The 15,472-nt window shown below is 38.0% G+C and overlaps 1 protein-coding gene across 2 annotated transcripts in view; it reads left to right on the top strand.

Annotated features, from left to right (window-relative positions):
- Nucleotides 1–15,472, top strand: part of HMCN1 (hemicentin 1) — a 453,341-nt gene that overhangs the window by 200,083 nt on the left and 237,786 nt on the right. For both annotated transcript variants that reach the window (XM_060197833.1, XM_060197834.1), the window contains exons 12-14: nt 9,565–9,706; nt 10,502–10,629; nt 12,871–12,984. In XM_060197833.1, the coding sequence (XP_060053816.1) occupies nt 9,565–9,706; nt 10,502–10,629; nt 12,871–12,984 (384 nt within the window). The remainder of the gene's footprint in view (nt 1–9,564; nt 9,707–10,501; nt 10,630–12,870; nt 12,985–15,472) is intronic.

Consider the following 15,472-nt stretch of genomic DNA (forward strand, 5'->3'; position numbering starts at 1 on the left):
TAAAATTTTGTGAAATTGACAAATGCTTGTCCTGGGTAGAGGTAAAAGATTAAGTAGATGACATTTAGTAAGAATTTAAAGCTGAAGACTATCTTCCTATTTATCTAGGAATTTTTTTCTCTCTCTCTTGGTTCTACTAGCTGTCCCTTTACAAGGGGAGTTCTTTTTATTATTATCGTTCATTTTATTGGGGGGTGTTTACACTATAGTTATTAGTTGACACATGAGTACAGTTTCTCATCTCTCTATGATAGGTGTCTGCAAAAATTTTTTACTCTCAACTTACGTCCTTTTTCACTGTCATGCACCAGGAGAGTTTAAAACTGGAGACTAGGTGTCCTGCTTAATGATGGCATATTCAGAGTTAAGCTACCATTTCCTTCTTAAGCACATGTTGCTTTTAACAGCCAGCCAAGACTCCTTTTCTCCTTAGTGCCATTTCTATGTGAACATCAGAAGTTTTAATTTGTCTTCTATGATGTCAGGAAAGAATGGGTTTCTGCCACTAATTAGTCCATGCTCACCAGAGAGGACATTGCAATAAAACAGAAATATTTCTCAAGATGATTGATGAAGTTTGTCCCACAAGACAGAATTAATTCACTGTGAAGCTGATAGTATCATAAACATATGCTCATGACATCATCAGAAGTCTTTTTCAACTCGTTCCAATGACATAGGTATCAGTATGTCTTTATTTGGAATCAGTAAGTTTCGGAAATGCTTAGTTTATCTTTTTTTTTTTTTTTTTTTGAAATTTCTAGTAATTTTTGACTACCGAGGAACAGCTATTAAATGATAGGAAATAAGTCCTACAAAATATGATATAATACAGATTACTATTAAGTTATATAAAATAAATACTATAAAATAAATACATTAATAAGGTGTATAATCTATACTGAATATGCGGTGTGAGAATCATGCACATTTCATGTAATGGTAAACAGGTGCACTCTATGTTTATTTATTTATTGGTTTGTTTTGTTACCAGAGCTCAACTCTAGTTTCTGGTGGTACCTTAGGCATGAAAGTCATTTGCATGAGCATTATACTATCTCCCTCGCATGCTGTATTTTAAATACTATCACACTTATTTTACTCTTTGTTGCCATACTTTATCATAAAATAAAGTAGTGGTGGTAAAAGCAATAATTTCTTAGTAATTTCTAGGTGCCAGATACTGTTCTTAGCTGTTTTATCCCTATTGTGGGATAAACTAGACACCCTGGATTACTCACCCATTTTACACCTTGGTTTCTTTGTCTGTAAAATGATAACAACACTCACTTCACAGTCACCTTCCTATTTCAGTGAACCAACTACCAAAAAGAGATTTATTCACTGATTTCTTTCACAATGCTTTTGTATACTATATATTCTGTGAAATATTTGAGAATATAAAATGTCTTAAACATAAGGAAGCTCAATAAATGTTGTATGAAAAAAAGAACAATATCTACCCAATTTATTATTTTCAACAAATTTACTGAAGCAAAGTTTTCTCAGTCGTACCCATCAATAGTATATTAAGACATTGAATGCTAAAGGATTATTTGTTTTTAGTAGTAGCATTATATAATCTGTGTTTAATTCTTTTAAATTACTGGGAAGAACCTCTGAAGTATAGTTTTTGATTGAACAGAGACTGAGAGAAATCAAGAGGAAAGGGGAAGATAGGGAGAGATTAAGAGAGACATCTGCAACACTCCTTCACCTCACGGGAAACTTCCCCCCGCAGGTGGAAACTGGGGTCTTGAACCCTGGCCCTTGAGATTTGTAGTATGTGTGCTTCATTGGGTGCACTACCACCTGGCCCAGGGTTCATTCCATTTCCACCACATCTCTGACAACACTTATTTTATGTCTCTTTGATAATAGTTGAGTTATCAGAAAAGTCATGACATATTCTTCTGTGCATAAAATCGCCTTGACTTTCCCAACAACCCAGTAGTTATTCTAAGAGGTGTGAGATGATAAAACACTGTGATTTGATATTTTATTTCCCCATTCTTAGATGACCACCATCTTTCTCCATACATTCTGGCCATCTGTATGTCTTCCTTTTCTTTGGGGAAGTTTCTGTTTAAGTTGACACCTATTTTTTAACCAGGTTATCTCCTTTATTGTTTTTATTTTTTTGTATATATGAATATTAGTCCCTTGTCAGGTGTATAATTTGCAGTTATCTTCTCTCATTCAATAGCTTCCTTTAAATCATCATGTAGATTTCTTTTACTGTGCATAAGCCTTTGATAGATACTGTAATATAGCAGTCTACAGCTTCAATGCAATCCTTAGCAAAATTCCATTAACATCTTTCACGGAAATCAACCAAAAAAAAAAAATCCAGAATTTCTGTGGAAATACAAAATACCCTGAATAGCCAAAGGCATTCTGAAAAAGAAAGAACTAAGTCTCACTTATTAAAAAACTAGTAGATAGACATGGTTAGTACTGACATGGTATCTTTATTGTTGTTGTTGTTGTTATTATTACTGTTGCCTCCAGGGTTATTGCTGAGGCTCAGTGCCTGCACGAATCCACTGCTCTTGGAGGCCATTTTTCTCATATTTGTTGCCCTCGTTTGTTACCCTTGTTGTTGTCATTATTCTTGTTGTCATTGATGTTGTTGTTGTTGGATAGGACAGAAAGAAATTGAGAGAGAGGGGAGTCGGGCGGTAGCGCAGCGGGTTAAGCGCAGGTGGTGCAAAGCGCAAGGACCGGCCTAAGAATCCCGGTTCGAACCCCGGATCCCCCCCTGCAGGGGAGTCGCTTCACAGGCGGTGAAGCAGGTCTGCAGGTGTCTGTTTTTCTCTCCCCCTCTCTGTCTTCCCCTCCTCTCTCCATTTCTCTCTGTCCTATCCAACAACGACGACATCAATAATAACTACAACAATAAAACAAGGGCAACAAAAGGGAATAAATAAATAAAATAAATATTTAAAAAATAATAATAATAAAAGAAATTGAGAGAGAAGGGGAAGACAGAGGGAGAGAGAAAGACACCTGAAGACCTGCTTCATTGCCTATGAAGTAACCCCCCTGCAGTTGGGAAGCCGGGGGCTTGATCCAGGATCCTTACGCTGGTCCTTGTGCTTTGCGCCATGTGCACTTAACCCGCTGCAATACCACCCGATCCCCAGTATCTTTATTTTTAAATATAGCTCTGGGACTTCATACTTGCATGATACCACAACTCAGCACATTCCCCTGGATCATTTACCTCATTATTCTGTTTCCATTATGTAGAGAGAGTAGAAACACCACAGCAATACTCTATAGACAGGACTCCCTCTGGCACTATCTAGGGGCATTTCCAAGTGGTGTTAGAACTTGAACCCAGTGCATCATGAAGTGTGTGCTGCTGGCAGTCCCCAGTAGGGTGTCTTTTTAGGATGACTCTCCAGTTGATCTATCTCCCTTTGATTTGGATTCCTATGGCTCAGGGCTCTTCTCTGGAATATGGGCACAAAGACAGTGCCCTCTGATCTCCTGGTAGTCAGGCTGGGCCTAGGTATCCAGACATAACTTGTTTGCTTCCAGATCTTTCTCTTTTTTTTTTTTACCTGCTCTACATTGCAAGACAGGGATCCACTATATCCTTTCTCATTTTACAAATTGGATCTGGTAGATGAGAGATGGAAAAGGAATAAATTGTAAGCTATGCGAAGAAAGGAAAACCAGCACACCAGTGTCCACATGCTTTACGAACCTCTTGGTCCCATCCCAGATCCCACCATGATTTTAATTGGTGACCTATCACACGCCCCAGCTTCTGATAATGAATGCTGTGCCCTGCTGTGAGAGGAGTTAACAATTGCTCATCTCTGAGGCTCCTTATTAACTGTGGTTTGGTTTCTTAGGTTACATCTGTGCAGTTTCCTGCATTAAATATTTTCTAAACAATTCCTTACTTTTGGACCCTTAAAGAGGTTTCTTTTCATCTGATTGAACTTTGACCGACAACACTGTGTTTCCTAGTCATGATTTAGTCATGGGAGCAAAATGATGAGTGCCAGTTCTGTTACAGCTTCAAGAAAAAAAAAGAAGAAGAAATTGTAGAAAAACTTTTTTTTCATTTTGCTTTGCTATTAAAAAACAAAAGAATGCATGTGTATCTAGTAGTGTTCTCATTGCTTTGGCTAATGGAAAGCAAGTTGTTGTGAGGATGATGTTGATAGTTGGTTTTGGTGATGATAATGGTGATGAGAGTGATCAAAGCTGTGATTGTTTTAATATTGAAATGAGTTTGCAAGCCAAATAGAAATGGGTTGCTTCTCTCCGAATCCTAAATTGGACTCTGGGCTTTGATAGGTAAGCTATGGTTCTTGAATTCCTTGTTTTTGCTCCACTAAAACAAGTGGCAGTTTATGTTCTAGGAATTACAATTTAAGCAGTTGTAGTCATTCTGATAAAGCCTATTACATTCTTATTTAACTTCATCAAGTAAAGGCTGAGTCACTTTGACCTTCTTTAACTCAACTTGTTTGGGTAGAAATCCAGTTTTGCTTCCGTGCATCTGTTCCTTCCCCTTATGATTTTCTTATCAGCACAAATGTTCTTTTCAGGACAACGGTACTTTTCTCACCTTCTATGTCATGATGTCATCTCATCCTTATTTTGCAGAGAGACTCATTTCATGACCCTGTATCCAGGCTTGATTTGAAAAATAACCTACTAGCTCTCTACATCCTGGCTTGAGTAACTGACATTTATTTTCACTTTGATATCTGAGCAACAAAGCCCACCAGAGGGATTTTGCTGGGAGAGATGCCAGACCAATTCTGGCAGACTCCTTTGCAAGACATTACAAAAAATCCTGGAGCTGCCGAATCTTGCTGCAATCCTGTGTCAAATGAACTAAACATGAAAAGTATCTTATTTGAGAAATATCTTATTTATGAGATACTTAATTGAGAAATATCTTATAAAAAATACCTTATTTGAGAGAGATGAGACTGAATGAATGTGGATATTCAAGAAATGCCAAAGAGAAAGCGGTGTTCATTGATTTCCCCTGACCCGATGACCGTCTGTATCCTCCACCCCCAGAGACACGTGTATTTCTCCATCATTTCCTGATGTTCTCTTGGTGGGACTTTAACTTTATGGTCATCACGTGTGTGTGTGTGTGTGTGTGTGTGTGTGTGTGTGTGTGTGTGTGTGTGTGTGTGTGTCCACACTGTTCCTACCACCAGAGTTTTGCGTCCCAGTCCCTCCATTGGAAACTGCAGTAATTTTCTCAGGTCACAGATATGGGTTGACTATTATTTCTATAATATACATATTTTTTTATTTATTTAAGAAAGGAGACATTAACAAAACCATAGGATAAGAGGGGTACAGCTCCACACAATTCCCACAACCCAATCTCCATATCCCATCCCCTCCCCTGATAGCTTTCCCATTCTCTATCCCTCTGGGAGCATGGACCCAGGTCATTGTGGGTTGCAGAAGGTGGAAGGTCTGGCTTCTGTAATTGCTTCCCTGCTGAACTTGGGCGTTGACTGGTCGGTCCATACTCCCAGTCTGCCTCTCTCTTTCCCTAGCAGGGTGGGTTTCTGGGGAAGTGGAGCTCTAGGACACATTGGTGGAGTCATCAGTCTAGGAAAGTCTGGTCAGCATCATGCTGGCATCCAGAACCTGGTGGCTGAAAAGAGAGTTAACATACAAAACCAAACAAATTGTTGAATAATCATGGACATAAAGGCTGGAATAGTGCAGATGAAGTGTTGGGGGGGTACTCTCTGCAGACTCTTGTGTACTTCTTCTTTCAGGTATATATTTTCCCTGGTTTATGGGCACGTGTGAACATATGCTCTGTCTCAGGGTACCTGGACTATATCTAGGTTTGGGGACTTTATTGGGGAGTGGAACACCTGGAATGGAATTAGAGTATACTATGAAAGGAAAGGTCTCACCCAAGTGATGAAGCTGAAGGGTTGTCATTCCACACCTGAAGTCTCTGGACACAGTCTGAAGTGAAGCATGTTGTGGTGGCACTCGTTGCATTGATTAGGTTGCAGTCCGCAGATGCAGTATTATTTTACTTGAATTGAGAGAGGCATGCAGGAAAGTGGGCCCCACCCTAAGGTTCCAGAGCTGGGGGAAATATAGGCTCTATTGTGGAAATGTGAGGTTCCTGCTGTCTTAGGGTTCAAGAAAACAATGGTTAGCGATGGTTATCATCTCATTATTTGGTAATTGGGTTAACTTTGAAAAGTCCCGTTGTTAGGGTTTGCTGTATAATACCCAGCGTCTTGTATATAGCTGTGCTACCGGTTGCTTCTGTTCTCCCTGGTCTAGGCTTTTGAGAGAATCAACATATCAAACATATATATATATATATATATATATATATCCATTTTTTTTCCTATGGCCCTACCTTCCTTTCCTTTCTAAGTCACACCTACACCTATTGCTACTTCTGAATGCCTTTTTTTTTTTGTCTTCTATCTCTGAGTCTTGGGGCCTTGATGAAATTGGAGTTCAGAGCCCTTTGGTCATCTTCCTATAACATTGCTGCTCTTCTGGAGACATGGACCAGCATTCTTTTGGGGGTGCAGAAGGTGGGAATTCTGGCTTCTATAATTGCCTCTTAGCTGGATATGGGCTCTGGTAGGTGGATTCATACCAGCCTATTTCTAACTTTTCCTAGTGAGGTAGGGCTCTGGAGAGGTGAATTTCTGACACATTAGTGAGACTGTCTGCCCAGGGAAATCAGGATAGAATCATAGTAGTTTCTGCAACTTGGTGAATGAAGGCAGTAAGATACAAAGAAAAAAATAAAATTGAACAATAAACAGAAACCAAAATTTAGAAAGAGAATAGATAAGAATAGGGATCTTAGGGTGGAGAGACGCTAAGAAGTCTATTTTATGTATGTTCCTAGAAGCACATGATATAGAAATTCTTGCTTGCTCTTGATAGCTAGCATGCAAGTGAACTAAAAACATTGTCTGGGAATATGTAGTAAGAGTTGAGGATAGGGCTAGAAAGCTGGATTAGGGTAGAGAGCAGCTCCCAAATTTGAAGAAAGTACATAAATACAGTTAACTGTTTACCTAATCGATCTGACCCAGGGCCTATATATATATATATATATATATATATATATATATATATATATATATATATATTCACATTTAGCAGAGGAGCCTGTATACCCTCCTAGTCCCTGTCAGTCTGAGTTCATAGCCTGTGGTCACAGCTGGGAGCATTCTAGGCTGCACTCATTTCAGGACCAGTCTTCCTCAAATGGCAGAGCAGGATGACCCAGCCTCCCTTCAGAGAATGAGACAGTCCCTACCATTGCTACTCTACAGTGAGGGCAAGGTCCTGAAGAGGCCACAAGAGGACTTATGCTGATGTTCCCAATGAATGTGATCAGTCATGGTGGAGAGAGGGCTCTATTAGAGATCTAGACCCATCATATCTATGTGGGAATCCAAGGATCCCCTGACTAGGGACCCAGATGATGGGTTGGCCTGGTATTGGCTAATAAAAGCCGATCAAGTGCACCTGCCTTTTGCCCTTTTCCAGTTTTTGTAATACTTTATCTGATGAGCTTAAACTTTTTCCCACTTGTTAAAATGTTGAGGTCATTTGTTGTATTCAAACCAGTATTGGATTTGTGGGGTCTGGCCTCAATAGTCTGTTATGATTAGATTTAGACCTAGTAATCTCGGAAAGCAAGTTGAAAGGCCTTAAAACGGCACCATAAATAGTCTAATCTAGTATTTATTACTTAGTCCTAGACAGTCTCATCTCATAACCCCTACTTCACTTTCCTTAATTACTCTGGCTACTCAAATAACTACACAAAAGAAAGTAAGATGCATTTCCTAATCTATTCTGACAGCACCAGCATTCTTGTCACCCCTTGATAATCTCTAGAAGAAACACTGTATACAATTGGCCAAGAGATATACTGGCAAAAAGCATATGTCAACTAAAGGACAATTACTGTCCCTATGGCAATCTTTATCAAGGCTATTAAGGTTTATCAAGGTTTATTAAGGTTAATTCAGACCTCACTAAAATCCACTAATGTATTCTTGATCTCACATACTTCCCTGGAGTGTGTTACCAAAGTTTCATGGAAGACTGAGGCTGTCAATGAGTTCCTCAGGCTAGGAAAACCCATCCTACATGAATTTCAAAAACTACCATGATTTTAAAAACACAAGTGGTGGGGGATGATTGCAAACTGCTGGTGACTTTGCCCTTAAATAAGTTTGTTCAGTGGTGTAACTGCCACATTCTAGTGTCAGGGATGCTTATATAAATTTTTCTTAGTGAAACTAACAGTTTGTAGCCTCACTGATTATAAACATATATCATAGAAAATATATCCAGATCTAACTGAGTAGCTGAATTTCCCAGTTTCATTTTTTGTTTTTTAAGTTAAGTAGGAAGCTTAACCAGCATACCTTTTTGACTAATCTTTATATCCTTACAAGTCAGCACAGCACCTGGGACAAAATAATTTTGCAAAACCACATTATTGAATAAATTAACCTATTTTGTTCAAAGTTATGATGTCTTTTAAAGAATAGAGCTGAATTTACTTTAATTTACTGTGTTGAGTAGTAAATATTTACACTAAAATTATTTGACATTTCTTGGATGGTACCTTTTTTGAAGATGAATACTTACTCTGTAGCAACACATATATAAAATGTGCCATTGACTAGACCAGTTAGATCAACATCTCAGTGATTCTAGAGAATTTTAATTTTATTTTTGATAAATAGTTCTTTATTTGATCACTCAATTTTAAGTCATTTTTTTCAGCCCTAAGTATATTGCAGTAGGAACTTTTGAGTAATTGATATTTTCAGTTAAATTGAGGTCCATAGTATGAAACAAATTATCAATATCTATAATAGAACATCTGCTACAATATCTGTTACAACAGAATCTTGAGACATTAGGAACCATAAAAATTCTCAGAGCCAAGTTTCAGTTAGGGGTGACCTATTTTCCTTCAATAGTTTTCAGTGCTGTTTGCAAGTTACTGCATAACATGCAAGGGGTTTTTAAATGCTGTAATTATGATGAAATATGCAATAAGATGAAAGACACAGTCTCTACCTCAACAAGTTTATCCTCTACTACATAAGCAGAGAAAGAACAGTTCAAATAAGGCACAGTATGAGGATAAATCCCAACTCCAAACTCATATTTAGTATATAGAAAGAGGCGGCAGATCCTACTTAACCACTCTTCCTGAAAACAAGTTCCAGATTAGCAGGCAGAAACCAGTAGTCAGAGAAAGAAGCAAAGTCACAGGTGATCACATGGTAACCAGTAGAAACCCAGAAACAGGACATAGGGATCAACTTCATTGTACTCTCCCAAAGAATGGACTTCCTCTGCTTTTATTACTTTGGGTTTTTCTCCTACATTGATGAGGTCAAATCCTTAATGGGGGTCACCCAGAGAGGAAGACAGTTAAAAGCATGGGAGTGAGAAACCTACAACTTTCTAAGGGAGGGGCACTTAAAATCAAGGTAAATAGGCAAGCCATTACAAATGTTCATTTTTTTCTCATTTCAGAACAGCCCAGAGTCACTGTGATGCCCAAGAATCAGTCTTTTACAGCTGGGTCTGAGGTCTCCATCATGTGTTCTGCAACAGGTTACCCCAAACCAAAGATTTCCTGGACCATGAATGATATGTTCATTGTGGGCTCACACAGGTACTGGGTTTGTATCATGTTCTTTGTTTTTATTAAGTGAGAAAAGTTGACAACCTAGAAGCATTGACATTTCCCATGCATGAGATCCAAGCTCTGAAAAATGAAAGAAATATAGACAGTGAACTTTCTATGGGGTAAAGTCTTATGTAGTTCTAATAGATCACCTCAGGGTGTGGTCATGCACACCTTGAGAAGGATAGGCCAAGAACAGAACAGTAGCTTTAACATGTGTGATGGTCTTGCAAAAATAAATGTGTGAAATATAAGCAAAGAAGTTTTCAGACATTGGATTTTCATTATGATGGGTTTGGTGTGAGAAGGAGGGCTTAGGTAGGAAAGCTTGATTCTGTCCTTAGACTCACAAAGGACTCACTGTCACGTGCTCAGGTTTTCATCGTGATGAAGTGTTTAGCTTCCATTCACGTCAGGCAAGACTGTCGTGGTACAGTCTGACTTTGGGAAAGTTAGATAACTTTTTTGCTGATCTATAAATCTGAGATGATAATAGCACTTAAGTTATTGTGTTGAGCTGAAGATTTAAAATGCTAGTAAATGTCAAACTTCTAAAGCGGTCCCTGACACCTAGCCAGGTACAGAAATCTAGCTATAATTGTTATTTTGTGTTTTCTATAGTTACCGCTATTATTGTCATTATGATAGGTTCATAAATTAATGGTGTTAATAATTTCTGCAATCTTTACCAAAACATGACTGAAATATTTGAACTTACTTGAAAGGAAATGACTTGATATTATTGGTACATGATTTACAGTAATTTTTTTCTTTTATCCCTAGGTATAGGATGTCCTCAGAGGGTACCTTGGTAATAAAAAATGCTGTTCCCAAAGATGAAGGGATCTATGGTTGTCTGGCAAGTAATGCAGCAGGAACTGCTAAACAGATTTCTGCCCTCAGATACATTGGCAAGTATAACCAGCTCCAAGAGCAATCAAATAGGGTGTGTAGCATACCAAACAACATAAAAATACTTTTCTGAAAATTAGAGAATTACGGTTGAGTGCAGGTGAAGTGTTCTCACTTATAGAAGTGAGGAAAGGTATGGTCCAGGAAATAGTGCAGTGGATACAGCACTGGACTCTCAAGCATGAGGTCATGAGTTCAGTCCCCAGCAGCATATGTAGCAGACTGATGTCTGGTTCTTTCTCTTCCTATCTTTCTCATTAATAAATAAATAAATAAAATTTTAAAAGAAAGAGATGTGGAAGGTGTGCAGTGAATGATTTTTGAAGGGAAAACAGGGTCTGGTTTGAAGATGGCAATTTAAAATATCCATATAACACTCAGGTGGAAAAAGAATGGGGAGTTGAGACTGTAGAAAAGAGCTTGAAGCAGATTGTGCGTTGCAGATGAATGTTAGGTCATAGACAAAGAAGCCAAAATATCCCACCCATTTATTTAACTTATTAACCATTCAAAGTATGCAAAAAGTTGTGTTAAAGATTGTGGAGTGTTAGATAAACTATGTGTGTTAAACCCATGGTTTTTTTTTTTTTTTAAGTTTTCATAATGGGAGTGGATGTATATGAGGAAATGGAATAAAGAAGCATAGTGGGACAGACATGATAAGTGCTGTGGAAGGTTAGCAGAGGAGATTAATTCTGACTGGAAATTTTGGAAAGATTTTCAAAAGCGACAGAATGGAAGCCCTGGCTTGATGAATAACTAGAGTTTGAAGAGTGATGAGGAGAATTTCAGGCAGAGGAAACAGCGTATGCAAAGCAGAACCATAGGAGACAGGCAGGAGTGTTTTGGACTCCAGTGTAGCTCCTTACTTTCTGCTGAGTGATAGCAAGTATAATGGAGGGGAAGCTCTGCATTGATTTATGATTTTTGAAAACCAAACTAAGAATTATCAGTATATGCTCATTGAGATGCTGAATCTTGGTTTTGTGTAGAACTACCTCACTGAAGTTAAAAACTCCTAAAATACCCAGTTAAGGGGATGTGAGTACATGAAAGTATTAAATAAGGGACTGTAGCAAACAAAACAAAGGAAGGAAACAATATCTGTAGTTAGCAGGAAAGGCAACTAGAATTGAAACTGGGAGCAGCTACTATCCTTTGTAGGTATAAATGTCAGCCTTAGGTGGCAACTTTCTATTTCCTCTCTCTCTCTCTCTCTCTCTCTCTCCCTCTCCCTCTCCCTCTCCCTCCCTCCCTCCCTCCCTTCCTCAGTCCCTCCCTCCGTCCTTCCCTCCTATGAATCCATCTATCGATCTATTGATCTATTTCTCCTCTCTGTGGTTAGACATGAAATCACATGAGCCCAGGAGTTCCAGGCTTTTCTGATCAGGTGTCGGCACTACGTTGGGCATTAATATGGTGACCTCCTAAGGAGGGTTTCCTAAGGAGAGGTGAAATGGCTGTATTTTCCTCTTTGTTTCTTTAGTATTATTTCTATAAGATTTGTTCAGCTTTCTGAGACTTTTCTTACATACTTCTTTTTTGGTCTCTTATTTTGTCAGAATTATTTTTGTATAATAACCTCCATTATTTATTTATTTTTTAATTTATTGATTAAAAAGTGATAGAAAAGACTATAGGATTAAAGGGGTACAATTCCACACAGTTCCCACCACCAGAATTCCATATCCCATCCTCTCCATTGGAAGCTTTCCTATTCTTTATTCGTCTGGGAGCATGGACCCAGGATCATTATGGGGTGCAGAAGGTAGAAGGTCTGGCTTCTGTAATTGCTTCTCTACCGGACATGGGAGTTAACCGGTCGATCCATACTCCTAGCATGTTTCTATCTTTCCCTAGTGGGACAGAGCTCTGGGGAGGTTTTTAAGCTTTAATAAATAATCTTTTAGGGGATGGGATACGGAATTCTGTTGTGTGGAAATGTACCTCTCTTATCCTATGGTCTTGTCAGTGTTTCCATTTTATAAATACAAATTAGAAAAATAAAAATTAAAAAATGAGCTTTTCATCATACATCTCTATGGACATCTGCATTATAAAATTTCTTTCTGTTTATGAAACATTATAACAATTCTTTCTGCTTATGAATACTAAAATAGCTTCAAGCACAGATAGGTAGGTAGATTTTTTTTTAATTGACTCATTTTATAAAATGAGAATAAGGCTCATATGGTTGGCACTAAGCTGGACATTAACTATCTGAATATTTGTTTTTTCAGAAGCCCCAAAGTTGATCGTGGTTCAAAGTGAACTCTTGGTGGCCACTGGGGACACAACCGCTATGGAATGTAAAACCTCCGGTGTCCCTCCACCTCAAGTTAAATGGTTTAAAGGTACATTTTTTAAGTATGTTCTTATCTGGGTCTCTTATTTTATTTTTCCATTTTTGAAAATGTTTTGTTAAAATCCTGTTCGGGTGTGCTACTTAATCAGCTTCATAAAAGGTGTTTATGATAACACCAGAGATGACAGTTCATGGTTCTGAACTCTGGATTTCAGGATTTGACATCTGGTGTAGATTAGGAAACCATGAAAATCAAAGCAGGAAAAGTCCGCCTCTGCTAATCCAGCTGAACATTCTCTGTTAGTTTAGGATGGTTTCCTGGAGAAAATTGTCCAAGAATTCTCAGTTAATATTTAAACTAGCCTGGCTGATTTCAGCTGACTTTTCTTAGAGATAATGACTAAGTCATAATTAAGAAGGCTTCTGGATTTTCAAGGATGCTTTCCTTAAAATATTCAAAGACTCGCCTTGAAGCTTGTGGGTAACTGGGAGACATAGTTAGCTTCATCACATATGTTTGATGCTTATCACAAGTATGGAAATGGTCTTTCTCTGTGTGTACCAAAGATCACACTTCTGTGATTCCATACCACAAGAACTCTTTTGTGCCCATGTCTCTACTTAGAACACATTTGAGTCCTGGCCCAGGCTCATATGCTGACAGTCGATAACTGTGCAGAGTGTCCTACTTCTATTTCTCAGCTCTTCCAATTTATGAGAAAGAAAAATTCCTGCAAACACCCTAGCTGGGAGGTTGCTAGGATTATTGAGATGCTGTTTGCAAAATACTTTGTCATCTGCAGATGAAAAACGCTACATAGTACAAAGCACCATTGTTATGATTCTGTTTTTTAAATCATAGACATTCCCATGGCAACAGGTCAATGTCATAATCACAAAATTATGAATTCACCTCGGGTTCAAACTCTAGGGGAACATGAGGTGAAATGGAGACTTTATATAGAGAAGAAACACTTTAAAGTAATACAAATCAGAAGCAGGGAAACTAAGACATAATGCTCTCTTCATGTTGAAAATCTGCACATTTTCTGTGATAAAAAAGCATTTTGGGATTTGCTTTTTAAATTATGTTTACTCAGTCTACATAAACATATAAAATACACAAACCTTTGGATCACATATGAAATAGGTGTAAATTTTAAATTCACATTGTAATACATCCAGAAAAAAAATGTACCATATCACCAGTCCTTTTTTTTTTTTTTTCTGATACAAGTCCATAATTTATGTTAAAAGAGTTTTGGGTGCCAGGAGATAACTTACCCCATAGAGCATATGCTTTCTCATATACAAAGGGCCTGGGTTTGGAGCGCCCTACTACCTCATGGGAGCCCATGCAAAGGAGAAGTTTCATTGATTATGAAGGAATGTGGTTGGTCTCAGTCTCTCTCTCTGTCTCTCTCCATTCTCTGTCTCTCTCTTCTGTTTCTTGTATCTGTAAATAAGAGTAACTTTAAAAGTGTCTTCTGGCAATAGTGAAATTGGGCAGGTGTGAAGTCATGATGGAAAAATAAAAACAAACAAAATTTTAAATCAGTGAAACCTATTTAGTCCTCTGCATATATAAAGTAGAACCACACAGGCTTGTTTTGCTTTGTTTTGTTTTGTTTTTTTTCTTCCAAACAGAATCTTTGTTCCTGAGTAGCTTCATTTTTGTGTTAGCTTTGGCCCCAAGAATGACTTAGAAATTAAAGTAGTTGGGAGCCATGTAGTTGGCACATTGAAGATAACAGAATTAACTAACTTTCCATTTCAGTTATAGGGTGTTGGACTTTAATGGTCCAGTAAATAACACCCCAGGTCTCTGAGTTCTGAACCAACAGAACTAGTATTTGGCCTTTAAAATCAGACAGACAACATTGGAGGACTTGCCCCATTGTTCAGTACCATAAACAGAGCTACCCTCCTTCCTGGTCACAGACAGATAATTTAGTCATATAAGCAAAATCTGCATCATCAGAGCTAAATAATAATAATAACAATAATAATAACCTAGAGCAGTAACTCACTTAATGTAGACTGGTTCCATAAAGAAAGGGAGAGGATTTGTGGGTTTGGCAATAAAACCCCAGGAGATCCAAGAGAGTTAGGAAAAACCTACCCCATGAAACCACAGGGCAATAGAAAAGCTCTTTATGCTCACCATGTGAATAGCCTTTAGACCTTTTAAAAAGACAATTCTGAATAAAAAGCCTTCAGTGCTCTTCTCTCCCTTTTTCCCTTTCACAATTACGAGATCTTTCCTCAACAAAAAAAATTTAAGTATATAATACAGTTATTGAACTATAAACACTATATTGTGCACTGCTTTCTCGAAGTACTTATTTTGTATCACTGAAACGTTTATACCAGTTGAACACCACTTTTTCCCTGCCTTGTAGGTCCTTGCAGCCATTCTTCATGAATAGATTTTATTCTATTCAACCCACCAGATAAAAAGAAATTTGTTAAGTGCAGACGGCCACCAAAACTTAAAATTCATCATTTCTAGAAAACATTGGAATTGCTTTTGAAAT

The sequence above is a fragment of the Erinaceus europaeus genome, chromosome 9, assembly GCF_950295315.1.
Source record: "Erinaceus europaeus chromosome 9, mEriEur2.1, whole genome shotgun sequence".
Taxonomy (NCBI): domain Eukaryota; kingdom Metazoa; phylum Chordata; class Mammalia; order Eulipotyphla; family Erinaceidae; genus Erinaceus; species Erinaceus europaeus.